The 26,816-nt window shown below is 43.3% G+C and overlaps 2 protein-coding genes and 1 long non-coding RNA gene across 5 annotated transcripts; all 3 read left to right on the top strand.

Annotated features, from left to right (window-relative positions):
• The first annotated feature begins 6,881 nt into the window (after positions 1–6,881).
• On the top strand, positions 6,882–25,380 carry LOC117764375. Of its 2 annotated transcripts, none has more exons than XR_004614375.1 (3): positions 6,882–6,893; positions 8,266–8,269; positions 24,697–25,380. It is a non-coding gene; the product is annotated as an uncharacterized LOC117764375 (long non-coding RNA). The 2 variants fall into 2 exon arrangements; XR_004614376.1 differs by lacking the exon at positions 8,266–8,269 and adding an exon at positions 10,029–10,032 and having other exon boundaries at positions 6,883–6,893.
• Positions 12,017–17,400, top strand: hnf4a (hepatocyte nuclear factor 4, alpha). Of its 2 annotated transcripts, XR_004614374.1 has the most exons (11): positions 12,017–12,223; positions 13,102–13,276; positions 13,578–13,672; positions 14,018–14,124; positions 14,218–14,373; positions 14,817–14,904; positions 15,029–15,181; positions 15,300–15,536; positions 15,942–16,064; positions 16,427–16,624; positions 16,722–17,400. XR_004614374.1 is itself a non-coding variant. In XM_034590062.1 (10 exons), the coding sequence occupies exons 1-10, from the start codon at positions 12,136–12,138 to the stop codon at positions 16,567–16,569; spliced, it is 1,365 nt and encodes a 454-aa protein (XP_034445953.1). In that variant the 5' UTR covers positions 12,018–12,135; the 3' UTR covers positions 16,570–17,400. The 2 variants fall into 2 exon arrangements, 1 of the variants encoding a protein (XP_034445953.1); XM_034590062.1 differs by having other exon boundaries at positions 12,018–12,223; positions 16,427–17,400.
• ttpal (tocopherol (alpha) transfer protein-like) lies at positions 19,402–25,373 on the top strand. The gene is made up of 6 exons (XM_034590068.1): positions 19,402–19,612; positions 20,612–20,838; positions 21,731–21,974; positions 22,063–22,256; positions 22,552–22,662; positions 23,533–25,373. Exons 2-6 carry the CDS (start codon positions 20,629–20,631, stop codon positions 23,809–23,811), a joined length of 1,038 nt encoding a protein of 345 aa, XP_034445959.1. The 5' UTR covers positions 19,402–19,612; positions 20,612–20,628; the 3' UTR covers positions 23,812–25,373.
• Positions 25,381–26,816: the final 1,436 nt, after the last annotated feature.

Here is a 26,816-nt window from a genome sequence, read left to right as displayed (position 1 = left end):
CCTGCAGAAATATAGACAAGGCCTATAAATTACAAATTAAGATTCAGAGATTACCAAGAGTACTTGAACTACTGTAGCAAATTTGTCCCAGTGGCCACTCGTAGTAATGCAACAAAAGAAAATCCCCAACAAGCATTTACCTCAAAGTCGACTGGCTACGATATAATGTTATGGGGCAACAGCGACAGTTTGATAAAAGTGCCAATAAAAAGCTCAAATTGTAAGTTGCAGCGGCTCGTTGCTCCTCGTCTGCTTCGGCTCAAACAAGTAGTGACGGCCAGCGAAGGAAAATGTTTCATCGCTGCCAAGGAGACGTGTGAGGACAGCAGATGAGCGACAGACGCAAAAAATAAAAAAAATAAAAATAAAATAAACATCGAGAGTTTGTGGTGCGGAGCTGAAAACGTAATGATGTAAACATGATCACGTGATCTCCGCAGCGGAGTTAATACGTCACTTCCTGTCTCCTAACCCTAACCCTAACCTGGCTGCTCCACCTCTCGCCTGAGTAACACAGAGGATTTGTTGCTGTGCAGAAAACCTCCTGCTGTGTTGTTCAGGTGTAAAAGACAAACTCTGTAACCAATTCTCCAGATTTTACCCAGAAGTCAACTCTCAAAACAGCTTAACACAGAATATCTGCTCCAGACTGTTTATAATATTTGATTCAATTCATTTCTAAACAGACAAACAAGTTTGGTTATGTAAAAAAACCACCACGATTCCAGGAGGGTGTCTCAGCCCTGGCGTGATTAGTCGGCTGCACGGCGTTCCAGTACAATAGCAACATTTTCTGAGAGGATTTGTTTACAGTATACGCTTCACAAACCAGGACATTAATGTTACAAATACATTCTTTGGCAGCGGCCGGCTCTAAGCTCCTCTTTGGCCTATATCGGGTTATACTATGTTTCTTTGTCCAAACAAAGTGCAAATCACTGAGGTTTAAAGTGGAGCTGACAGAATGTCTGTGGGGAGTTGAACAACTTTCTGTGTCGTGTTCACCGAAGATTTCCCATGTTGCTGAGCAGATCACAGCTCGGTGAAAAAGATCAGGGTCTATGTTTTAAACATATTTGGATCCTTTCAACCCTTAAACTCCGCAGACGAGCTCCTCTCACAGCCACTTAGAGCTCATGTACAAAACACACAACTGTGGGTGAGACACATGGGATTAATTGCTCAACGGTCAGTGCCTGGATAAACTGAGCCGCTGGGTGAATGTAAACATGACAACAGCCGTTCAACAGCTCCACGGCAGATATGTGTTTGCCTTCCAAGCTGAATGACTTGAGGCCTGGTCCCTGAACACACACAGGGAACAGCTCAGGGAGGGAGACTCACAAACAGCTTCATCTTATGAAAGGGCCACGTAACAGCAACAGGTTTCAGGTATTTCAGGTCAATTGTATCACGTTTTACAGACGGCGTCAAACCCCATTCGCATGAATGAGGGTAAAAATACAAGAATGACTCATCTTCTTCTGCTTCTTAATTAAAAGCATCACATGATGATTTACCTGCTGACTGCTGTAGTTTGTAATCATTTGTATTTTAATGAGATCATCATGATTTCATTTATCCTCATTAACGATTGTTTAATCTAAATACGCTGAGAATTCTGACTTCAAGGAGACGTCATGATGATGATTTCACTCCTATCACGTGATCATATATATTCGTCAGGACGCAGCGATACTATGCATGACGACTTCTTCATGACGTGACTCATCAAATGATAAATGAGATGCAGAAAGATTTTATAAACTTCAGATTGTCTTTCTTCTATTTGTGGAGTTATTTTGTATTTTTCTTGCTCTTTGACGGATCAGTTCCAAAAGTTAATCATCTGGGAAATAAAGTCCAGAGTAATAATCTATAATTGGTGAAAGTCTGTCTTCACTTTTCCAAATGTCCTCATACACACACACGTACACACACACATGTTTGTACAGCTGTCTTAGTGAGGACCCTCATTGGTTTAATGCATTCCCTAGACCCTTACCCTAACTTAAACCATCCAAACTAAATGCCTAACTCTTAACCTAACCTAAACCTAATTCTAACACTAACCCTAAAACCTAAAACCAAGTCTTAACTCCCAAACAGTCCCTTAAAGGGGGGGGGGGGGGGGGGGGGGGGGGAGGTCACAAAGTGAGGACCGGACAAAAGGTCCTCACTCCGTAGGTTGTAGACTCAAACTGATGCTCACAAAGATAGCTGTACAAGAGCGCACACACACACACACACACACACACACACAAACACACACACACACACACACACACACACACACACACACACACACACACACACACACACACACACTCACTCACTCACTCACTCACTCACACACACTCAGTGTAACTTCCAGCGTGCAGTGTAATATGTAATGTGGATATACACACAGGTATTATACATATGGTATTTTCTAAGTTGATCATGTTTTGTATGTAAACACAAAGTAACTGCAGCTATTAAATAAACGTTATTAATCATCTCATAAAACAGAGTAACTCAGAACAGAACCTGAGTAAATGTGTCAGGGTGGACGTTTGCTTTTCTTCATTGATTTTTAATCTGAACTTTGAGACCGACACTAATTAGCTTCATTTTACTGTTAAACTAAATATAAAACTAATAAATAACACATAGTAAATAATAAAAAAGCAGTTTGTCGGTTGTGTCTGTGGGAAGATGTTGTGTTTTTTTCTGCTTCAGTCTGTTTCGTGACCCGGTTCTCACGATAAAATCTGATCAGACAGAAACAAAGAGCTGATATTGATCTGTGACAGAATCTGATCAGGATCATAAAGAACTGAGTAAAACGTCTTGTGCTGTAGAAGAGACTCAGACAGGGAAGTAACCACTCAGCTAATGAAGTGACATTTAATCTGCACTGGAATAAAACATGATATTCTGTCAATGTGGCTCCGTGGTGCTTCACACAGGCGCAGAGGCCAGTTCGCTGCCCGGCCGTGTGGAGGATAGGTATTACACACGGTTCACTTGACACTATTAATCCCAGTGTTCAGGCCTCCAATCAAATCTCATTGTGACGGGCATTAGTGGATTATCCCTGCATAATGTGGGCCCTTACCGCCGGCCCAGTGGCCCCGGCAAACCGCACCGTCCGCTAACAGTGGCCCTGCTTCTCCTCTCAGCCTGGCCGGGCCCGAGAGAGCCGCCGAGGCTCATGGGCCTTCCTCGCTCAGCTGGCCGGCTCACTGTCAGGGCTCGGCCTTCGCAGGGATGTACGGCCAGGATGGGACGCTGCACTTCACGCACGCAGGTAAAGAAAACCCACCGAGGACTTTGAGATTTGCGAGTGTGAGTGTGATTATTCCAGAGTGGAGGGAGAACAACGAGCTGCTGTTCAGACCACAGAGGAGAGTAAAGCTGCCGGAGGCTGAAAGGAAACGGTGTTGTTTCAGTAGAGAGTTTGTTTCAGAGGGTTTCTGGTTCACTGCAGCTTTTTATACTTCAACACAACGTGTGTTTGGATGTTTGCTTCATCGAGGAGGAACTTTTAGGAGCAGAAATCACAAATCAACAACAGACTTTAAAAAACCTGACGACTCAAATGGTTGTGTTTGATGTGACGACTCGTTTAGACTCTAAATAATTCAGGGATTTGTCTGTGGATGAAACATCATCTGTCGTATGAGCCCGAGCAGCTGATCGGGGAACTGATCAGGAGCTTGTGTTGCAGGATGCGTCCACATGATGGTGCTAGTTAGCAGTGATTTCAGATACCTGAGGAGGTAACGAGGTACTTACTGCAGACTGACATACCAGGCTAATGTACTATTACTACATATACTAATGTGTAACTGTAATTTATACTTCACTTTTTACTCAAAAACCTTATTTCTACTAACTTGTCACAAGCCTCATGAAATATGATGCAAACTAAATATGATAAATAATTGGCTGAACACTACTGCATAATTAGTACTTTTATGCACAAGCCAACAAATTATAAATATGTACAGACAATGTTAAAATATCACTTTTTAGCACACATGCAGCTATAGTCATGTAAAACTGACAAAGCTTCAGGTGGCACATGATATAATGATGCTGTCAGAATTTTGCTCAAACTTCCAAGATGGAAAAGTTCAAGTCACATGTTTGTGCAGAACAATGTCTCCACCTTTCTCTCTGCTGAGAAATGTCATCCATAACTTCATGTTCAGATGAACTAACCTGATCATATGGGTCTTAACTGAGACACATCTTGTTTTTATAAACACTGGAGCAGAAGTCGGTCTGTGTTTTTAATCCCTGAGGACTTTGTGTGTATTTGTGTGCTGTGTTATTAGTTTTATACTGATATGGACGTACGAGTCTGACATAAAGCTCACTAACTTACTTTTAATACTTAAAAATAACAACATTTAAAGATAGCAACTCTGCAGATTCAGATTAATACAAAATATATAAGCAAACTAGAGAGTGGATCCTCCAACAGTCGTTAGATCCTGATTTTTATCTGCAGCAAATTGCACAAACTCATAGAAATCAGTTCCCTAAACATAACGGAATTATTTCATCAAGATCCACAAATTATTCTCTCAGAAATATATGAAAAAGTTGAAAAACGCAATAGTCACAATATTAAACAAAGTGAAAAACTAATCCTGGATCTGCACCAAAATGTAATTTGTTCTTTCCTTATACAAACAACATCCTTTCACCAAGTTTCATGGTCATCTGCCTTGTTTGCATAATCCTGCCAACTAACAAACAAACAAAGTAAAATAAGTAGAAACTTTAATGCATTATTGTAGATTAAAGCTACATTACAGAATATTGAGTTGTTAAAATGAGCTCCTTTAGTATCATAAAGTAAAACTTGGATTGCATGATTTTTACTAGTCAAACACTGTGATATGGCTTCTTTTACATAAGTAAAGGGGTTTATACATGTTATGTATGTTTGCCAGCACCGTAACAGCGACGTGGCTGTATAATAAAAGAGTTTCTCTACGATATAAAAATGAGGGACAGAGCAGCTTGTGACCTCAGCAGCTGAAAGTGTCTCAATCACAAATACAGATTTTTAAGAATTTCTCTCCACATGTGTATTATTGCACAGATGACTCTAATTTCTGAATATTTAGTGCCTTGTTATTTGTGATGGGGTCAAACGTCTATCGATTGGCTGATGACTGAAGCACCTTTGGAGAATCAGAGAGATAAAGGTGCTCCGAGCCGAGCTGCTGACTGAGGCGATCGGGCCGGCAGCCAAAATGAATTCTCAGCAAAACAGAGTTAATGATTACTGTCCCTTATCACGCGCTGTGATTGATTTACGTCTCGCAATGCTCTCCGTGTTTATTGATGCAATTGTTTACTTATTTGGTGCACGGACGCTGCGCTCTCAGTCTGACTGGATGTGGAACGAGATGAAGCAGGTTTTCACCAAACGCACCGAGACCTCAGCCTGAAACATCACCAGGGGAATCGATTCTTATTTAGAAATAAATATCTGACATGAAGGAAATAGTAAAACCTTTTAAACGCACGTCTAAAGTCATTTAAAGTGTTCAATCTTTCCCAACTTCATGCAACCCTCAATTTATTTACCTGAGTTTTATATCACAGCTACACAGACACTAGTTCATCATTAGCCTGAGACAAACAGGCATCAGAGGAGACGACCATATGACTGCTGCTTCAGGGAAAAGATCTGATTTCAGCCCATTTAGAAATCATCCATACAAATCGACAGTTAATCACCTTTACACTGACGTTATGTGACTAAAGTGTAGTTTTTAATCGTTCTAGTTCACGAGGATTATCAGATTAGCACAAAACTTTAAAAAACATAAGTATCAAGCCTGAATGACCTGTTAACTGTGTTTGTGGGCCTCAGACAACAAATTAGCTTCTAGAGATCCAGAAAAAGCAGAAGTGATTTTTTTTTAGCCGAGCTGTGTGACAGTGGTTTCCAGCATCAAGGCAGGAGACACCAAACTCACTGAAACAACACAATCAGGAAACACGTTTGATAAAAAATAAATTTAAAAAAAAGTAAATCTGGGATAATGAAAGTAAAATAAAAGACATTATTCCTGTGGCACAGAAAATATGATATTCCCCCGCTCAGCCACAGGGGCTTGCATAAGCCGTGTTATTTGCAGATAGTTATCTGTTGACAAGGTCTTTGCCATGACACTCTACTCACCTATCTCCTCCATCTACTGCAGGAGAACAGCTTTTTTCTGCTGGCCTCAAATCTGCTGCAGCCAGCACATTGTCCCCTCTTCTGTTTTACTCTTATCAACATCAACTTGCTGCTGGACGAGCCTCACAAACACTCACATTTCCCCTGTGGTTGCGTCTCGCTCTCAGAGAAACAGAGTAGGTCCCCAGTCAGTGTATATTCCACATCTTATTAACTCCTCCAGGCCTCTATCGCCGTCTTTTCCTCCCAGACGCTGGCTCCTGTCTTTTGACTTTACTACGCCGCTGCCCTGCCGCTTCCCTTTCACACTATGGGGAAATGAAATGTAGTCATGGAGGAGAAGGTACAAATAGGCAGTGGTTGCAACTGGAGTTTGGTCAGTGGTCGGAGATTCCTATTCAGAAGATAGACAGGACTTTGTTCACAAACTGGAGTTTGAAGTTTCAAAGGGGAGAATCACACACGTATTACATCAGGTCTCAGCGATCCTTTGACTTTTAGCCCCAGGGCAGGAGTTTGGGTGACTGATTATAAGACAACACTCTCTGGCCCATCACATTTCCGCATGGCAGCCTCCCACTGCACTGGAGATGTGTTTTACACACAGTTGTTGTCGGCTGCGGTCGTGATCACTACCAGTGCCGTGCGAAAAGCTCCGACTCAGCGTCACCTGCTCGATTTATTCTGCTTCTGCTCAAACGTGACGTGGAAATGGGATTTATTTTGTATTCTGCGTAAACGACAGTTACGCGGCAAACTTATTTGAATTTATAGATAATAAACATCATGAAAAATAAATCACAAAATCAAAGAAGAGGAAAGAGATTCAATCCAAAGACAAAATGTAGATATAATAAAATAAGATTCAATAAAAGGAAACACAAGATGAAAACTCTTAAAATTAAATTATTAAATTGAAAACGATCATTTTAACGATCAAAGTTATTTTTAGTCTTTAGTACTTTCATTCCCAACAAATCTGTTTTCTGATGAACCCACTCTTATAAATATATTATATAAACATGTTCGCCACATAATTCCATAATCCGATATATGTATTTTTTCTATTTAACAAGATAAAAAGGCTAAATTCATGCTCACAGCTCGTGTGGCTGTTGTTAACTTGCTCACTCTCCGCTGCACCATGTTCACCATCTCAGTTTTGTGTTTTAGTACCAGCACAGTACACAAAGCTGCAGTACAACTCGGACTGATGTTATTGATTTTGCACCTATTGGACATTTTCAATCTTCATGCAAAACCTCCAAAATCCAACAAGATGTTTCACTCAACAGCACAACTTCACGGTTGACGTCATTGTTTATCAAAATGGACGACACATCTCCACTTCCTCCCTTTATCCAGAAATGAGGCCAAAACCTCCCAGATATCAGCGCCACCTTCTTTTGGAGCCGATACACGACCAATCAAGTCTCAGTTTTTATATCATCAAATAACCGAACTTATCAGAAACACGAACACTTGAACAAACATCGGTATGATAAGATCGACAGAAACCATCTCTGAGAAAAAATGATTTATTGTTTTATTTGACTGTTTAATTTGGTCCTTGTCCCTTGTTCTGAAAACTTGGAGTTGGTGTGTAAACGTGATCGACTCAACATGAGGTCGTATTTATACTTTAAACATGCAACAATTTCAAATTCAGACTTGACAAAGAAAAACAGGAAACCTTAAATTTACGAATCACTTTGTTGAAAGTTTTCCTGTGAGCAGAACTTTAAACTGCATGTGAACATTACCTCCAGAACCGATCTCTGCTAAAACCTCTCTAACTTTGCTCTGCTTCACTTTATCAGAATATCATTTGAAACAGATGATGCTCAGATGTTGTGCTCGAGGTTTTGGGCTCAACTTTTTAAATTTGAACATGAAATCTTTAATTTGTGTCGCGTCTGACTCAGTAACATCTACACTGAGGTGTACACCTCTGCAGAAAGTGTCTCCTACGTATAGATGCCAAGAAAGAAAGAAAGAAATATATAATTTGGTTCATTTCCGAGCAGGGTCCAGATTTGAAGGGGGATAGTTGGGACGACCATGAGCTGCAGTAACGTTCTTCTTTGCTCTGCAGCCTCGTGCACGTGTCATATCCAGCCTGTGTGGGAATGTCGGCACATCATGTTAGCACAAACCCCCCCACCTCAAACCGCAGATAAGTTAACAGGATAGCGTGGAGCTAACCAGCCCTATCTAGCACATCGGAACAGTTTGTGATTGAGATGGCTGTGACCTCACAGATTAAACTTTACAGTCCCCTATATGACTCTTCCTTGAGGAGTTCACAGAAATTTAACATTGGGGCGGCAATAAAAGACGTTTAATGACGGAGGAGATAAGATTCGCTGCGAGTGACTCAATGGCCGCGCAGCTCTCCTCCCATCCTCCCCCCTCTGATCACTCGCTTTGAAAATAATCAGCACACTTCTTGAGCAAATATGAGCAACTGCAGATCGAACATGCAGAAATGTTGTAATGGACGACCTCTGTACACACAAGTGGAACAACACGCTGCGACCGAGCGGCGTCCGATGCAGAATCACCGTCCCCGAGCAGATTGGGAGCGTGCAGGAGGCCGCTGATCACTCTCTGACGGTGGGCGTAGTCGTTCCCCTTGAGTTAATCAGGCTGTTTGACTGACTCCACTCACTGCAGGAGCCAGAGATCAATGAATCTAAATCTGTGATCGTGGCTGAAGAATAGTTTCTGTGGGTTTCTCAATCACCAGCTTGATCACGTCCATTTCCTTCTGTGTCTGTCGCCTGAACACATCATCTCAGCGTCGTGCACAGGAGCCTCCCGGAATGTTACGGTGTTTGTCCGCTGAGGGAAAAATAATTTTATGAGTCCCCAGTATAATTTGAGTGCATAGTTAACAGGTTCACCTACACGGGGCTTTACTGCTGCTGAGGCCGGGCTGAACTCGGGATCGTTGACCTATTGTTATGTACTGGCACTTTCTCTTCAAATACACGACTACTGTTTGCTGGGTTTTCGCTTTTTTGCGCAAGTGGAGAATTTGTTTTGTACAAACAATCCAATAACAGCTCAGATCACATGTTGGGTTTTTTTTACTTGTGAAATAGTACTTCAGCGTCTTATTCTCATTTTGCTTCATTTAATTTTAATTCATTTTTATTCTCAACATCATTCTAATGTAACCACACAAGCTTCTTACTCAACTACATCTCACAGTAAATTCACTGATGGGGAGTAAATATTTACTCAAGTACTGTACAAAAGAAATTGTACTTAAATTGGAACTTGTATTTTAATTGAGTATTTCTTTTTCCTGCGACTTTATTCTTCAACATATGTAGCAATCGGTTATTTCTAAGATCATTATTTTTATTCTTGAATGAAGACGTTTCATTTAAATTCACACAGTGAATAGTATTTTTAAGTCGTGCTTTTAAAATGTTTATTTTATCTGGTTTTGAATTTAGTTGATTTTATTGCTGTTGGATCAAGTCCCTTAAAAAAGTATGTATGATGAAGAACAACAGAAATGAACTTGAATTTCAAACACAAACTCCTCTGGTATCAGAATTAACTTGTGGGCGGCTGTGGCTCAGGAGGCAGAGCGGGTCATCCACTTAGAGAAGGTTGGCGGTTTGATCCTCTGGTCCAGTATGTGAGTGGTTGATGATGGAGAAGATGAACTGTGTGAAGAGTGAAGAACTCTGAGAGGTCGTGATTAGAAAACTGCTTCATATACTCTGTGCCCTGTGTTCAGAGGCTTAGATGAAAATAAAATTCAAAATCGAAAAATAATGGTTTCAGGTGAATTGTCATATTTAGAATCCGTGCAGAGGAACGTCAGTGGAGATTTACAGAGTGTCGGGCTTCGTCAGAACCAGTTTGTCGTCTTATCTGAGCTCCTCCGAAATCAAGTGTTTGTCAGTCGCTCCTGACGGCGCTCAGAGAGGCGTGATCCTGACAGCGGGTTATAAAAGTGATGATATCACTTTCTGATACTCTCTCACAGTGTTGCACGAGTTAACGTCATGGTTGAAACCCTCTTTTGTCTTCTGGCCTGTCTCTTGCGGGGGGGGGGCCATGTTTCTGACGTGCACGTATTAAATCATTAATCTACGTGTCACACCTGCACCTTTTTCTTTGCTCTTTGTAATTATATAAATATTGGAAAAAGGAGGAATCTATTGTTTAAATGTTCCAAACACGTAAATACAACACATGTTGTCACAGCGTCCATGTTTGTAACACATGTTGAACTTCAGACGTGATCGCACAGTCAAAGTATTAAAAGTAAAAGTACTGTGACCTATTCACTAATGCAAGTCTCAGCCTCTTCCGAATCCATTTCAGGGGCGTTCAGTTCATTTTGGTAACTAGTGACATGAAGTATTTAATAAGAGCTAAGGAAAGGAGCTTCAGTGCTTCCTAACTTATCTCCTTCAGCGGAGGAAATGGCATCAACATTTAAAGCAACACAACCTTGTGGTTGCACAAAAAAAACAAAAAATAACAGACTGTTTAAGCTGTTTAATTCTGGTGAAATAAGAGTTTCTCCTTTCCTTACTCCTTTCCTAACTCCTTTCCTAACGCCTAAGGAGATTATTTCTGTTTTCCGACCGCAGCCCAGGCGTTTCTTCTTCTTCTGCTGCAGGAGGCTAACGTTATACCTGCCTGCTCTGATTGGATCATCGTGCTAATTCCCCTCTCATCATTGATGACTTGAAAACAATGTGATCATCAGTGCATTGTAAAACTGTAGTGGAGTGGAAAGTACTTTTTTCTCATATATGTAGTACAGCAAGAGGGGAAAGTACCTGAAAATAAAGTTATGTACATGAAGTAAATGTACTTCCCACTACTGGTGGTGAGGGGCCTCGTACATGTTTAGTAACCAGGGGACGATTGTCTCATAATCCATCGATGTTCTATCAGATAAAGATCGTGGAGTAAAAAGTACCTCAGTGTCATATTTACTTTAAAACCTGTACGTACTTGAGTGAAGAATCGGATTCAGGTTTTTTGCCAGTTGCTGTGGTTTGTTTGTACTGAGCATAAATATGAAACTATGAAATGAAAAAACTGAATAGTATGTAAATATAATAAACACTAACAGATATGTTTGATCGAGTGTTTGTACAGTTTGACCGTTAACAGCCACAGAAAGTTAAAATGTCCTCATCAGAAGTGGGTTTTTTAACATTTGTGCAGTGATGGGGTCCCGAGCCTTATCGATGAGGCCAGGGGGGGGGAGCGAAGTGAGTCTCAGAAAAGGAATTGAGTCACCTCTCCCCGCGCAGACACATGAATCCAAACTGCACCTTTGTTTGTTCTTAGCTGCTTTTACCTCGTGTGCATGTGATTCCTGCGTGTCTCCCTCAGGACCGTCTGTAAAATGAATTGGTTTTTAATGGCGTCGGAGCGATTTGGCAAAGGATCGACTTCACTGTGCTGTCGTGGAGAAATAGTTTTCCCATTACTGACGGAGGTGGGAGATATCAAAGTTGCTCTATCTCCTCTGCACAAAAAACAAACAAAAAAACAAACTCCCCTGTGATCCACCACTGAAGGGGCTGGTTAACCATCAACCACGGACACTCCACCTCTCCTCTGGCTGGTTAGCGGCACGAGAGGGCAGGAGAAGGAGGAGAAGGAGGCGAGCTCTCCTGTCACTCAGCGGTCTCCTCTCTGACACCAGCGGGTCCCATCACACTCCAGCCGGGGCCCCAGGGAGCAACCTGGTTACTGGGCGGAGCCAGGCTGGAAAAGAACAGGGGGAGGGGGTGTGGGGGGCTAGTGGAGGTGTGAGAAGAGAAGAAGGAGGAGGAGGAGGAGGAGGAGGAGGAGGGGGAGGGGGTGAGGGTCGGGGGCACATTAGCTTCTTGGACGAGTCTTTCGGCCCCACTGTCAGGTAGTTGAGAATCTGTTTGTCCAAAGCAGCAGACATGGACATGGCAGACTACAGCGAGGCCCTGGACCCGGCCTACACCACCCTGGAGTTCGAAAACATGCAAGTGCTCCCGCTGGGCTCAGGTGAGTCACATACATGCAGCTGTGAAACTTCTGCTTCTGGTTTTAAACTTTGCTCGTGAGAGGACAGAGGACAGAGGACAGAGGGGAGTTCTGATGTGAGGTGATACAGAAGAAGAGGGAGAAGGGGTCATGTGTCCGTCCAGGGGAGATCCTGACGTGCAGAGCTCCACTTGTATTATCACCTCTGGGTGTGAAGCGTGAAGAGATTCAGATTTACGCTCGGGTCAAATGGTCAGAGCTGATTTGGCCTGTTTCAGCTTGTGCAGCGATGTGGTGTCGGATTGATTAGAGGGGCTTGTTATTTATTCTCTGAGTATCATGATCGCGGTTCTCCTGTTACAAACGTTCGTTCCCACAGTCTGAAGTGAAGTTTTGTTTCACAGTGACACTAACATATTTACTCATTCAGTCTCCCATGACGCCTGGCTGCGATCCCGATTCTTAAATTCCCACTGAGCCTGAGGGAAAACTTTACCTTTACCTCTAAGCTGATTTCTGGTCTGTTACAAAGACGCATGACGGTGTCCTGAGTCATCACCAGCACATTTTTAATCTATAGAATGTGCCGTGACTGATTCTGTGTGAGTGATTGACTCCGTCCAGCGACTGAAAAGAAAGCTGTGATTGACTTTTCAGAGGTAATCAAGCCCTCGTCAATCGCTCTCTGTTGACTGAGCCACTCAGGCGGGTTCTCGTATGAAGGCTGGTTTTGATCAGTGGAGCTGATCACTGTCTTCATCACGGCTGTTCGCACCTTATTAAATCAAACAGGCTCCAAACTCATGATCAAACATCTCCCTCCTCTTACTCCACATTAAGTTTCTCTAATTGTGTAAAACTGACGACATGTGCCTTTCTGTCGTCTCCCGTTGTGACAGACTCTTCACCGGCAGAAAGCACCAACATGAACGCCACCGGCCACCTGGCAGCGGGCAGCCTGTGCGCCATATGTGGAGACCGAGCCACTGGCAAACACTACGGGGCCTCGAGCTGCGACGGCTGCAAGGGCTTCTTCAGACGCAGCGTCCGCAAGAATCACATGTACTCGTGCAGGTGAGAGAAACCCTCAGAGTCAGAAATGTGACAGTGCAGCAAAGCTTTGACACATTTGATCCTAAACTCATGACTTCTATGATTGTCAATACATCTGCCAATTATCTTCTTTAATAATCGATCAATATCTTTATCCATATCTTATCAGGAATTAGTCCCGCAGCCTTTCTTATCTTTGTTTTGTGTAACTGTCTAAAACCCAAAGTTATGCAGTTTTCTACTATATTGGCAAAAAAAGCATCAATTCCTCGATCGGTCACTCGTCTTCACTTCAACAAACCTTCTTCCAATCACTTTCCAGGTTCAACAGACAATGCATCGTGGACAAAGACAAGAGGAATCAATGCAGATACTGCCGGCTGAAGAAATGCTTCAGAGCTGGCATGAAGAAAGAAGGTGAGACAACTTTAAAAAGACTCAAACTGTCTCTGAACAAATCACAGCCGTCCCTGCTGAACTGTCACGACTCGTGTGAATGTGTTGCGACACTCAGGAGGGCAGCACTTCGTTAATGTTCACTCAGTGAAGCGCTGAAGTCTCCGAGCGGCTTATGCTGAGCAAACACTTCGGAGCAATAACAGCAATATACTGATAAACATGACAACCTTGGGAGACTTGGTTTTCTTTTAAACGACTCAGCGTCCAGAAAGAAAACCAGGAAGCATTTCTCCTTTCTCCCTCTTGTGTTTTAAAATCGTCTTAACTGCAGCAGACTTTTTATTCCCGTTTGGTTTTTCTCAGCCGTGCAGAACGAACGAGACAGAATCAGCACCAGGAGGTCCAGCTATGAAGACAGCAGTTTACCCTCCATCAATGCACTCATCCAGGCCGACATGCTGTCCAGACAGGTACTGCATCACGTGTGGGACTCACCCCCCCACTGCTATTAACCACCTGTAATAAGCCCCAGAGTGATTCCACGTCTGCCTGGCCTCCTGCAGATCACCTCCCCCGCTCCCCTGCTGAACGGCGACATCAGGACCAAGAAGATCGCCGCCATCACGGACGTGTGCGAGTCCATGAAGCAGCAGCTGCTGGTCTTGGTGGAGTGGGCCAAGTACATCCCGGCCTTCTCTGACCTGCCCCTGGATGACCAGGTAAGACGCACTCGCAGACACAGTGTACACAGTTGTATAGACACTCTGGTCACTCATCAACCAGTTCACTCAGAACCACGGTGCGGCCGACAGGAGCTCACAGGTAGAGACCAATAGAGGATCAATAAACGTGTCCCCGAAAAGAGGAAAGGAATGAAAACACAAATCTTCATGAACTCAAAACCCTGAAGTCTTCAACCACAGTGGTTAATGGGTTTTAATCCTGAGTTGGAACATGATGAGCTTGTTTTAAAGTTATATCCCTTCTGGAAAACAGAATCATTAACAGTCGATCACCAGGCCTTGGTAACTGATTTATATCGGTTATATCGGTGTGTCTCTTTCTCATGCTCTCTTCATGAAGCTTCACTTTTCTTCATGTGTCATTTTACAAAAAGTCACGATCACACAACTAATCAGTAAATGATCTCGTTGTGTTTCAGGTGGCGCTGCTGCGAGCTCATGCCGGAGAACATCTCCTGCTCGGTGCTGCAAAGAGGTCCATGCTTTACAAAGATATCCTCTTGTTAGGTAAACCTGACACGTGCGCGAATATTTTACCAAACTCACATCGCAAAAAAATTGCATTTCCCATTTCTGCAGTCGCCTCATCCACGAGGGAAACTCTAACCTAGTGTTTTCAATTCTCCTGCAGGAAATGACCACATCGTTCCCAGGAACTGTCCGGAGCTGGAGGTGGGCCGGGTGTCAGTGAGGATCCTGGACGAGCTGGTGCTTCCCTTCCAGGAGCTGCAGATCGACGACAACGAATACGCCTGCTTGAAGGCCATCGTTTTCTTTGACCCAGGTACGACTCCCAATGCGTTTTGGATTGTGAAAGATTCTCCTCAGGCCCAAAGAAATATCCACACACTGTACACGGATGGAAAGTTACAACTCATTAACAGACTCTTATTTGCCCACAGATGCCAAAGGTCTGAGTGACCCTGGAAAAATCAAGCGGATGCGATACCAGGTCCAGGTTAGCCTGGAGGACTACATCAACGACCGGCAGTACGACTCCCGAGGCCGCTTCGGGGAGCTGCTCCTGCTGCTGCCGACACTACAGAGCATCACCTGGCAGATGATCGAACAGATCCAGTTTGTCAAACTCTTCGGCATGGCCAAGATCGACAACCTGCTGCAGGAGATGCTTCTCGGAGGTGGGCACTTTGCAGATGATTCCAAACTGACAGGATTTCAGAGATTGAAAGCTTTGAGAATCCAAGTGTGTTCACGATATTGACGACAGAGAGGCGAGAAGGTTGCTGGTTCAGATCCCTGTTGGGCTGGGGACTTTCTGTGTGTAGTTTGCATGTTCTCCCCGTGTTTGAGTGTGTTTGTGAGTCCAAAGGGGTTGGGTTAATTGGAGACTCTAAATTGAACGTTTAGTGTGAATGGTTGTTTATCTGTGTATGTTGGACCACTGGTGTGTTCCGCCTCTCGCCCAGTGTCAGCTGGGATTGGCTCCTGCTCCCATTGTGACCCTCAAAAGTTCAGTCGACAGGTGGATTCTTTGTGCAGTCAGATGTGAGACTGACAGTATATTTGTGTGTTTCGTCTCCCAGGCTCTGCCAGTGAAGCTCCACATGCTCCTCACTGTCTGCACCCTCACCTGGTCCAGGAGCACCTCAGCAGCAACGTCATAGTGGCCAGCAACATACCAACGCCCATCCATAATGGTCAAATCTGTAAGTGCATAGAACAAATATCTTCATCTTAAAGTTCAGTTTTTATTTTTCTGATCCCAGTTGCTCCATGTGCAGTCCGGTCAGGAAGCTGGGGGGGGGGGGGGGAACAGGCTCGGCAGAATAATCCTCTAAATTCTTCATGCAAACTAATCTGGCTTATTTAGTCAAAGGGAACTTCTGTTATTCTTTCTTAGCATTTATAATGCTCTAAGAAATTTCACAAAAGTGCTTATTCCTTATCTCGAAAAAAAATATTTTTGCCCCCCAGGACATGTTATAGTGCAGAACGGTAAATATACACCTGCTGACGTTGCACTTTCTGCTTCTAACTCGCTCCCGTTTCTCTGTGCTCCACTTTCCAGCCACTCCTGAATCCCCGATCCCGTCTCCGCCTACTGCCTCCAGCTCAGAACATTATAAAATGGCTCAGGGGGTCATAGCCACTGCGCCGAAGCAGCCAACCTCAATCCCTCAGCCCACCATTACAAAACAAGAGGCCATCTAACAACCCTCTGACTACTTATTCCACCGGTTTTTATACTGTGTTAGATCATTAAAATGTAAGTTTATACACGATCAGCATTGAAGCTGTTAAAGTGACTGAAACAATGAGGTAGCTACACATTCAGAATGTAATTGCAGTGATGTCCCTTGCAGATTATGAGTCTTCAGGGATCTACTTGCTCTCACATGCAGGTGCGGAGGAGCTGCACCGACAGCCACGCGAAACCATCAGCATTGAAACGTTCCAGGAAAACTGTCGGTCTGTGAGATCGACACTTTGAGACACACGATGTTGTACATAGAGTTTATTATTGGGTAACATCACATCATTAGCATGGCCTCAGTGTGCAGAGCGGCTTTTGTCAGGCGTGGTGATCACTACTTTATGAATGTTACAACAGGCCTTACACTGTCATGTATTTAGTGTTGCACAGTATTTTTATTTTATGTTCATTGGTGATAAACTGTTTTCAGGCATGAGCTCAGAAAGCGTAATGTGGTGGTCTCCTAAAGATTCTGTGACAAGACTCAAATGTATGTGGTTGGTTTTATAAATGCCGGAAAATGCATATTTACAAAAGCAAAATATAACGTGTTGAAATTCTCTGTGGTGCCACTTTGTAAAAGTCACACACAGACACACTGAGGACGTTTCCCAATGATGTGTTGTATTGGTTTTTAAAATATATATTATATTTTTTGTTTAGTACTTTGTCATGGTTTAGCTGATGGAATTAATTGTGCCTTGTAACCTGTACTGCCTTTTAAAAACAGGCAATGTTTTCGCCTTACAATGTGAACAGGAAATAATAAATCTCAAGATCTATTTTTACATTTTCTGCCGACCATGTTTTATACCACTGAATAATCACAAGGGAAGAGTTTACAGAAGAATGAATGTGGTTGTATTCAAAACTAAAATGTCTCTTTAGACCCATGAAAACACATCAAAATGCATTAGATCCAGATTTGTTATTAGTACATATTCATAAATATATGTTCCATAGATATGCCTGATGTTATTATCAAGATCCATGAAGTTTTCTCTGAGAAATCTTGACAATTCTCACAATGATAAAGAAAGTGAAAACAAGTTCTGGGATCTGCTGCCTGATCTGGATCATTTCCAAAAAAAGATCTGTACCAACCAAGTTTCATGGAAAATCCGTCCAGTAGTTTTTGTGTAATCTTGCTCACTGACAAACAAACAGGGGTGGAAACATAACCTCCTTGGTGCAGGTAATTAAACGATTCTTTTGATAATCGATTCATAAATTAAGTTAAAATTTCAACAAGAAAAATCCAAACATTTTATGGTTCCAGCCACAAATTGCAAACAAAGAGACACACCGGGGTGGAAACATAACCTCCCTGGCGCAGGTAACTGCTGAATATGAGATATGTGTATACGACTTGCTGGAGGAAAATCACGGCTCCAACGTGGCAGCTCTGCTTGTTCACTGATTACACACGATATTGCAACATGCTGCTTCAGATTGATAAACTGCCATAAAATCCGTGCACGTAGCTCTGAGTCAACTCTGAGAGCACTGGAGACAATCTGGGAGATAAACTTTACAGTCAGTGTTACTTTCGAGCAACTTTACAATTGTGAGCTGATGCCAACATGCTGCATTTAGACATAACTAGTTTTCCATGACCACAGTGAAATGCCTCATACATGAAGGTCACCACTGAATAAACCCAAATATCTTCAGTGTCTTCCCTCAACAACACCACACACTTTAATATGAATATGAAGTTATTACCGTGACATGTTTTAAAAGCTTGTGAACAAACCTGACAGGTGTAATAACACCACATGTGGCCTGAAGGGCGTCGAGCTGCAGACTGTGGCTGAGCAGACAAACGCTGCCATCAGCTGGTTTCAAGTGTAAATGACACATCGGATACAGGCAGTTTCAATGTGGTTCAACATGTACTGTATGCAGGTATTCACATGTTGAAGTAACCCAGTGGTGGAAGTACTTTACCCAAGTACTTTCCTTTTCTGCTATTTTGTACTTGTCCTGTAAAACCTTCTGCAGCTAAATTCAGAAAAAGACTGAAGTCGTCATCTTGACCACGTAGCAGACAAACTACAACTGGCAAACAATATTAAATCCACAGCCAGAAACCTGTCTGCTTGTTGTGTGAGGCAGAAACTGGCTCTGAATATTCTGGGATGTTTTGCAGATGTAGGATGGGGATGTAAATGTCGTGGAGGGCTGCGTGTATGGCTTTTAGTGTGGTGAGTGGAGAGCAAGAGGCCAGACAGTGTCTTGTGACTTCACTGGAACGGACAGGAGGTTATATAATAAATAAATACCAACTACCACTAAAACCCTTCTATATGAGAATGCCCCCAGCAAAGAGAAGAGTTTTATACAGTGTGCAGGATTTTATTGATGTTTAACAATATGGTTGAAGGGATTTGACTCGAGATGACTCATTAACACCAGGTTTTCACCCTAATTGTCCTCAGTTGAATTACAGACACTTGGATGACACCACACCAGCAGCATGGAGGCATTTTATACATTTTCTATAACGTATTTTTTAACGTTTAACAAAGTGGTCACCATTTACTTGAATTGAATTGGATTTGGGTTCAACGCTGTTCACCCCAGAAGTGTTTTGGGGACTCAAACACTTCACCCACCCCCCATCAGCTTAGTGGTGAGAAGATAATGAGTGAATCCTAATTTTATTTTGTAAACTACCCCTTTAAGTTTCTGGATTTTGACAATGCGACATGTCGTGATGGGGGAATTTCCCAGCGGGCCCTGAAGGCAGCACGGTCGCCAAAACAGCGGAAGCACACGTGTGCGTCACAGCGTCACATGATCCAAATCGGACCAATGAGAGAGCTCCGTGTCCGAACCCGGAAGTCGGCTTCCCCCTGGCAGGCTGTTGTTTTTAACGCTGCGTCTGGATCCTGCGGCTGTTCCATCGTTTCCATCACTTTCCTGTCGCTCATCGATGGAAACTAACAAAACACATCTGGGTTCGTCCTGAGAGCTTCACGTGCACCGCTGCTCCAGGTGCGTATCAGTGTCTGGGGGGGGGGGGGGGTCAGACTGTGACTGTGACTGTGACTCACTGTCAACACTGACTGTCTGATAAACCACAACGTCTGACTTCTCTGACTCTGGATCTGCTCTGTTACCTTGATTCATCCACATATTAATATCTATAAACCGTGTGATTTTAATGTTTTAGTACATTTACTAATATGTAGACAGAGTATTTCCACCTCTGTGGTATTGGTTTAAGTTGAGACATGTTTACAGAATACATACATGACATGTTAAAACCTTGTGTCGTAGAAACCAGTTATGTCTTATATGAAAACAACAACTATAGAATAAAACATACAATACAATACAAAACCTTCAATACAGGTTATATATATATATAATTATAAGAGAGGAAATTGAACATGTATTACTATGACAGAAGGAATACTGAGAGAGGATATTTGCTAGAAAAGAAAAACAGAATCTAAAAGATCTTTTTTCATTATAAATGTTTAAGCATTTCTAATTCTCATCTCATTTCTATTAGGCTCTGGTTCTGCATTATCATGTTTTTACTTCACTTATAATTCACTTTATACTTGTATTTTTTTTAGATATAATACATCATGTTGTTTTATCTTTTATCCTGGAGCAAGCTGGCACAAGAATTTTCTTCTGGATTAATACAAATCGTGTCTTATTTTAATCTTAATTCTCCATTTGGACCTGGACAATGACGCAGATGAAACCAATACATGTATGTTGTTCTTCCACAAGATTGAACTCCACAATATTTAAAACTAGCTACGACAAATCTGAGTTTCTATAAATCGCTGTGAAAACAAATGATCTGATTTAAAATGCAATCTGTCCAAAAACAAACAAAAAAATCTCTCTCACTTCCGTGCACCACCTTGTCTGTCACCTTTAATCTGTCCTTCTCCTTTAAATATGTAAAGCGTCCTTGAAAGGTTTTATATTTTTACACTTCAGTGTCTCTTCTGTGTGTTGCTTTCCAAACAGCTTCTCCCAGTCAGTCCATGGCTGATCAGCATGAGTCCATCGACCTCATGTCTCCTCCAGTGGACCCACCCGCAGCTGCAGGACACAGCTGGTTCCCTGGACCCCCTCCGCCCATCTACTCCTGCACCCTGACCCCTGAACTGGTGGCCAAGGCGCGGGAGGAGCTGCAGGAGAAACCAGAGTGGCGTCTCCGGGATGTGCAGGCACTGAGAGACATGATACTGAAGGTTCTGCTTTGTACTTTTATTCATAAGAACATAAACAGACTCATTGCTGCTTCCAGAATAACTGCACCTTTTAGATATAGGTAACATTTCACAGAGGACAGGGCAGCCTGATAGAAAACGTCCTAGTCCCCAAAATCTGTCAAGTAATGAAAGTTGGCACTGGTTGCCAGTGATGTACAGTAACTTAGTACATTTACTCGAGTACTGTAGTACTTGAGATGTTTGTAAAATCCTCAGTCATCCATGTCACGGTATCTTCAGCAGTTCTACATGTGTACATGTGGAACTGGACGTTTCACCTCTCATCTAAAAGGCTCAGACCTACATGTGTACATCCGGGGAAACAAAGCAACCAATACACAGACGAATGGCACAACAGAGAAAAGACAAATAGTTTGAAAGAGTGAAAAAATAAAGCCATCTTTGTCAATCTGGAAAACCCATCAGGTGGTTTAAGGCAACAACTTTGAGCCTCCTACAATGTTGTGTAAGTTTTCTCCTCAGGCAGCTCAATGCCCAACCACAGCCTAACTTCTGTGACCCTCATGACTCACACAGCAGCAGGGTGGGTCTAAAACTCACAGTTATCAACAGCCTCATGACTCAGGGGACGCCAACGACCCTCTGGTGGGGGTTTCACCGACCTGCCTCTTTAACAACACGAGTACAGACCCACAGAGGTTGAATACCTGTTACCTCCCATGAGTTATTTGAATTGTAGACGTTTTCGGATGAGATGTGAAACAAGTCCAGTGGCCTATGTTCACTTGCACAACTTCTGAACCCCAGAGATGCTCCAATACATATTTTTCCTTTCCTGATACCGATAATGATAACAGTTATAATAATAATGATATTCAATGAGTGCTTGTTTCTCCCCCTGACTCTGCAGGAACAGCCAAACCTCAGGACGAGGCTGGACGACTCCTTCCTCCTACGCTTCCTGCGGGCCAGGAAGTTCGACTACGACCGTGCGCTGCAGCTGCTGCTCAATTACCACGCAGGTCGTAAAGCCTGGCCAGAGGTGTTCCAGGATCTGAAGCCGTCCACGGTGAAGCACGTCCTGGACCTGGGCTTTCTGACGGTCCTGCCCCAGCCCGAGCCCAACGGGCGGTACATCCTCTGTGTCCGGCCAGGTCTGCATTACACAGTAGAGCTTAAACTACTTCCAGTTTGTGCTTTACTCGTGATTTACCATCACTCAGCTCAGTCGTCTTTTTGCAGGAAAATGGAAACCAAACGATTATCCATTCGTGGACAACGTGAGGGCCATTTATCTGACGCTGGAGAAGCTCATCCAGCCCGAGGAGACGCAGGTGAACGGTATCGTCATCTTAGCCGACTACACTGGCGTGGGCATGTCACAGGCGTCCAACCCGGGCCCGTTCCTCGCCAAAAAAGTTGTGAGCATCCTCCAGGTAAGAACTCATGATGATAGGTTACGTGTTTATTATATTTTCTGACAGAAATATAACATCTTAGGATCTGTTTGAATAAAATGATTATGAAATAGTATTTTCATTAGATACATGGTTGCAGCAGCTTCTCAACATGTTGTTTTATTTTGTTACGACATCAGTAAATATGACAGACGAGGCTCTCGAGCTCTTCCTGTTGATTGACTGCAGAGTGTAATATTTACACAAGCACACGAATCACACGTGAGACGTTTGACGGGAGCAGATGTGACGCTGCCTCTCTTCTGATTCACAGGATGGATTTCCAATCAGAATCAAGGCCGTGAACATCATTAACGAGCCGAGGATTTTCAAAGGCATCTTTGCTATAATTAAACCGTTTCTGAAGGAGAAGATGGCGGAGAGGGTAACTATCGTCCTCTTGTTTTATACAAAGGCCTTTTTTGAATTGTTGGTTTCGCTTTTATCTGCAGCTCCAAAAAATAACTTTCATCTGTGAAAATCTGTGTAATTACCTTTTCAAGTTGAAGTGGAAATCATTACCAGACAGTTGCATGTTTACACAATCAGCAGATAGGGAACAACATTAGCAGTAGTTAAAACCGTTTTCAGACATGAACTCTGGAGAATGTCTGCACGATGGAGTCTGGACTTTCTCCAGAGTTTATCTTTCTGACATAAATAACACGGCAGGAGACTCTCAGCTCAGAGGCATTCAGGAGGGAGCGAGGGAGGGGGGGCGCAGCAGGCAGAGGCAGGACGTGACATTCTGCAGCGGAGATCAAATTCTTTAATTTACAGCACATCAACGCCCCTTGTCTCCAAAATCTCTTGAATCTACGCTCCCACTTGCCCGTGGCCGAATCCTCTGGATAATCTCCTGCTGCGTTCTCACACGGGCTCATTCGGAAAACATCCAGAGTTTTTGCTCAAGGGGCTTGGCAGGAGAAACTCTTAAAGAAATGTCTGCAGCAACTGACTCAGACATTTGTATTCTCACATACGGCCCCTCTGGATAATTCAGTGTCTGAAACAACTGTCTGGTGCTGGACAGATATATAGTGAGTGCACCAAAAGTAAATGTGGGGGCTTTAAAACCCGAACAAAGATCTTAAGGAGCTGAGGAACTGTAGGCTGTTAATTATCTCTCGGTTTTGTTTTTGTCTTTTTATTCGTCAGCAGAAAACTACTCAGCTGATTTCCATTCCGTTTTTTTCTGATTAGAGCCACTTAAGTTAATGAAGCTGGTGTGTCTCTGCCGTCTTCTCTCCGACAGTACATCCTCCACGGCTCGGACCTGCGCTCTCTGCACCGGAACATCCCCCGCTCGGTCCTGCCAGAGGAGTACGGCGGCACCGCGGGCCAGCTGGACATGTCCGCCTGGTCCCGGCTGCTGCTGGACTGTGAGGAGGAGTTCATAGTGGAGTTCTGCCAGCCTGATCCACTAGAGGGTGTGGTGCTCCCAGACTCCATGTTGTTCGAAGGCGAGCAGAGCAGAGGGCAGGACGACGACACCTTCAGGGGGCTGCGCTCGCAACTTTACTACTGCTACTGATGCACCGTGTCGACGTGTAGACTCCCGTCGCTGAGAGGACAGTTTATGTTTCATTCGAAACGTACTGACGCGGCAAATTTGCCGACGTTCTACATGATTTATTTTACTAACAAAGCAGCACTGCTGTAGGAAGATTCTCTTAATGTACATGTAGCCCAACGATCAATCATGTTCCCAAGGCAGCTGCAGACTCAGGCAAGAGGCTTTGACATGAGCTGATGCATTCAGAGACGTTTTATAGACGTTTCATTGGCCTCTGTGGATTATTTTACAGTATTTACAGTGAGGGAGGGATTCATATTATTTTCTGCAGTAGTCAGGGGCCCAGATGTGTTTTGAAAGACTTTATGTAAACGTTCCTCCAATCCATACTGTCCATTAAAAATGTCTTTAATGTGTTTCCAATGGAAGAGACGGGGGGATAAAAAAACACACTTCAGGCCTCAGTGATCGCAGTCAGAATAAGTTATTGTCTTTACAGAGAGAATATCAGGAGAAACAAAGAGGGAATTGGGTAATAAAAAAGTCAAATTTCACTGAGACCACAGATGTCTCACGTTAAAATATCTTCTTCTGTGGAACGTGGACTGTGGATTCTGTCCCTCGTCTCTTTCACTGGGACCACGGACTGGAAGTGGTTCCTTAGCGGCCGGTACGAACAGAAGGTCTTAATACAGTGAGCAAAAAAACAAAGTAAATCTGTTTTAATGTACACATGGGCACTGTTTGAGAACAGTCGTGGAAAAATATGAACCCATCTGTTAACAGTTTCCACTGCGGAGCGATTCTAAAAACAGATGCTCACAACTCACAACTCACATCTCTCACGTTTGTTGGGTATCTGTCGGCATGGTTACGTCCACCATGTCTCCGGTTCCCGTGAAGGTAACTGTCACAGTACTTCGCCTTAAACTTCTGTTAATGAGTAGATTCTCCATCATTTTGTTTCACCAAAGCAATATTCATGTTTCCCCCGGGGGCTTGTTGTTTCACCTGAGGGTGGAGGTACCTCGGTGTTAGTGGGTGTGTACAGATGCTGCTGTGGCCGAGAGGAAGAATAACGTCATAGATCAACTCGTGAATGTTTTAGTTCAATATCTTGTTCCTACACGGTGTTTTCATGCCTTTGTGTCGCTGACGCTTCAGTTTTCTCCAGATTGAATCTCCTGAGAGGATTAATGTTTTTTTATTTTTTATTCTGATAATCTGCCTTATGTCTTGTTTAAACCTTTTTGTGACCTGTATGTCATCACGCAGTCTTAACGCGGTGGGGGGGGGGGGGGGGGCAATTGTGATCACAGGAGTCACATGGGGGAACAGAACATTCTGTCCCCACTCCATAGATATCTGCTTTGCCAAAATCTCACATCAGGCCATGTACAGACATGTGCAATGATCTGTTGTCGTGCCGTTTGCCCGAAGCCAACTTTGAATAATGTTGTTCATTCTTTTTTATAATTTTATTTTTTCGAGCATGTGTGTGTGTGTGTCACAATAAGCTGCATTGTGTTGCCGGATATTTATCGTCTGTAGCGTAGATAATAAAGTGAAACACAACTGGAGAAAAGGCCGTTTGTGTCTTGTTTGGACTGTGGCTGCTTTTGTTGGCAGCGGAGCGGGAAGCGTCCCAGGGAATCGTGGGTATTTTTCACCAACTGGCCTCGTGGGTCCCGAAAAGAAGTATTCAGATTTCATTTCTATTTTTTAACTTTAGTAGAAATAGTAAATTCCTGTGTCTTTCATTTTCAGTGAAAGTCGGAAGTCTTAAAATTAGAATGTGCTCTAAATATAAAGAGCACAAAGATCCCTTTATGGTTAAGGTTTCATGTTTATACAAGTTAACGGTTGTTGCTTGTTAAAATGAAAGAAATTTGTATTATTATTTATAAAACATTAACATTACTGCTTAATTTGTAGCAATGTGTAGTATTTTATAAGAAGATCATGTATGATTTTAAGTAATTAAGTATCACAGTAACTGTCACCACTCCTCAGGGAGATTTATATCGTTATAGATCAACCATATGTTACCATTTAGAAAACTTTGCATGATGGGATGACGCTGGACATTGTTCATGAGCTCAGTCGTGGTGGTGAACTCGCTGCTCGGGGCTCAAGTGATTCAAAACGCCGCAGCACGACGGTTTAGAAAACAGAAACGTGTGTTTTCAACAATGACGAGCTGTGGGTTACAGAGGAGACGGAAATAGGTTTGGCATGTGAGCGTGCTGCTGTGATTCAGGACGACTCACACACACACACACTACTCATTAATGTGTCTCTTCCAGGAGGTTCTGACTCTGTTTCCACTCCTCGCGGCCCACACTGCTGGACACTGTTGGTTTTCTGTTTCCATGACATTAACCCGCTGAACGAGGCGCTGGTTGGGATTCATAACGCGTCATTACTTTCATCGTGGATTCCAACAGTTTACCCAGCGAGGTATTGTTTGAGGCCTCTTTCAGGAACAGGAACTCCGGAGAATGTCCACACAACCGGGTCCGGACTTTCTCCGGAGGCAGCAGGAGATTCTCCGTGGAGCGTTCTAGTGCAGGGTGGCGCCCCCTGCAGGAGGCCGAACGTATCGCTGTGGAGATCACGTGTTCTTGTTTGCAGCACATTGGCACCAAAAGCTCTTAACATCTTTGTGAGTGTCTTCCACGAAGCTCCGGCATGAAGCCCCGTATGCAACAAGGTCATGAGATTGACCTGGAGGTCAGTGCAATAAGTATAAGTACGACAATAGGTCAGGTATTGTTATTGTCGAAGCTCTTTTGAAGAACACAACGATGTGTGGCTCTGCTCAAAGCTGTAGAGCGAACAGCAACCAAGGGACAACTCAAATGTTCACTTTACTGGATCTTGGACCCCCCCCCTAAAAATTGTGGCCCCTTTATGATTTAACCCAAAATCCTAGACCCGCCCCTGGAATGAACAGTTGAACAATGAGAATGAATCCAACATGTGGTATAAAAAAACCAAACATCTGTGGCTCTTCTGAGGGA

This window comes from Hippoglossus hippoglossus, chromosome 7 (assembly GCF_009819705.1).
Source record: "Hippoglossus hippoglossus isolate fHipHip1 chromosome 7, fHipHip1.pri, whole genome shotgun sequence".
NCBI classification, from domain to species: domain Eukaryota; kingdom Metazoa; phylum Chordata; class Actinopteri; order Pleuronectiformes; family Pleuronectidae; genus Hippoglossus; species Hippoglossus hippoglossus.
This window is presented reverse-complemented; position numbering and strand designations above follow the sequence as displayed.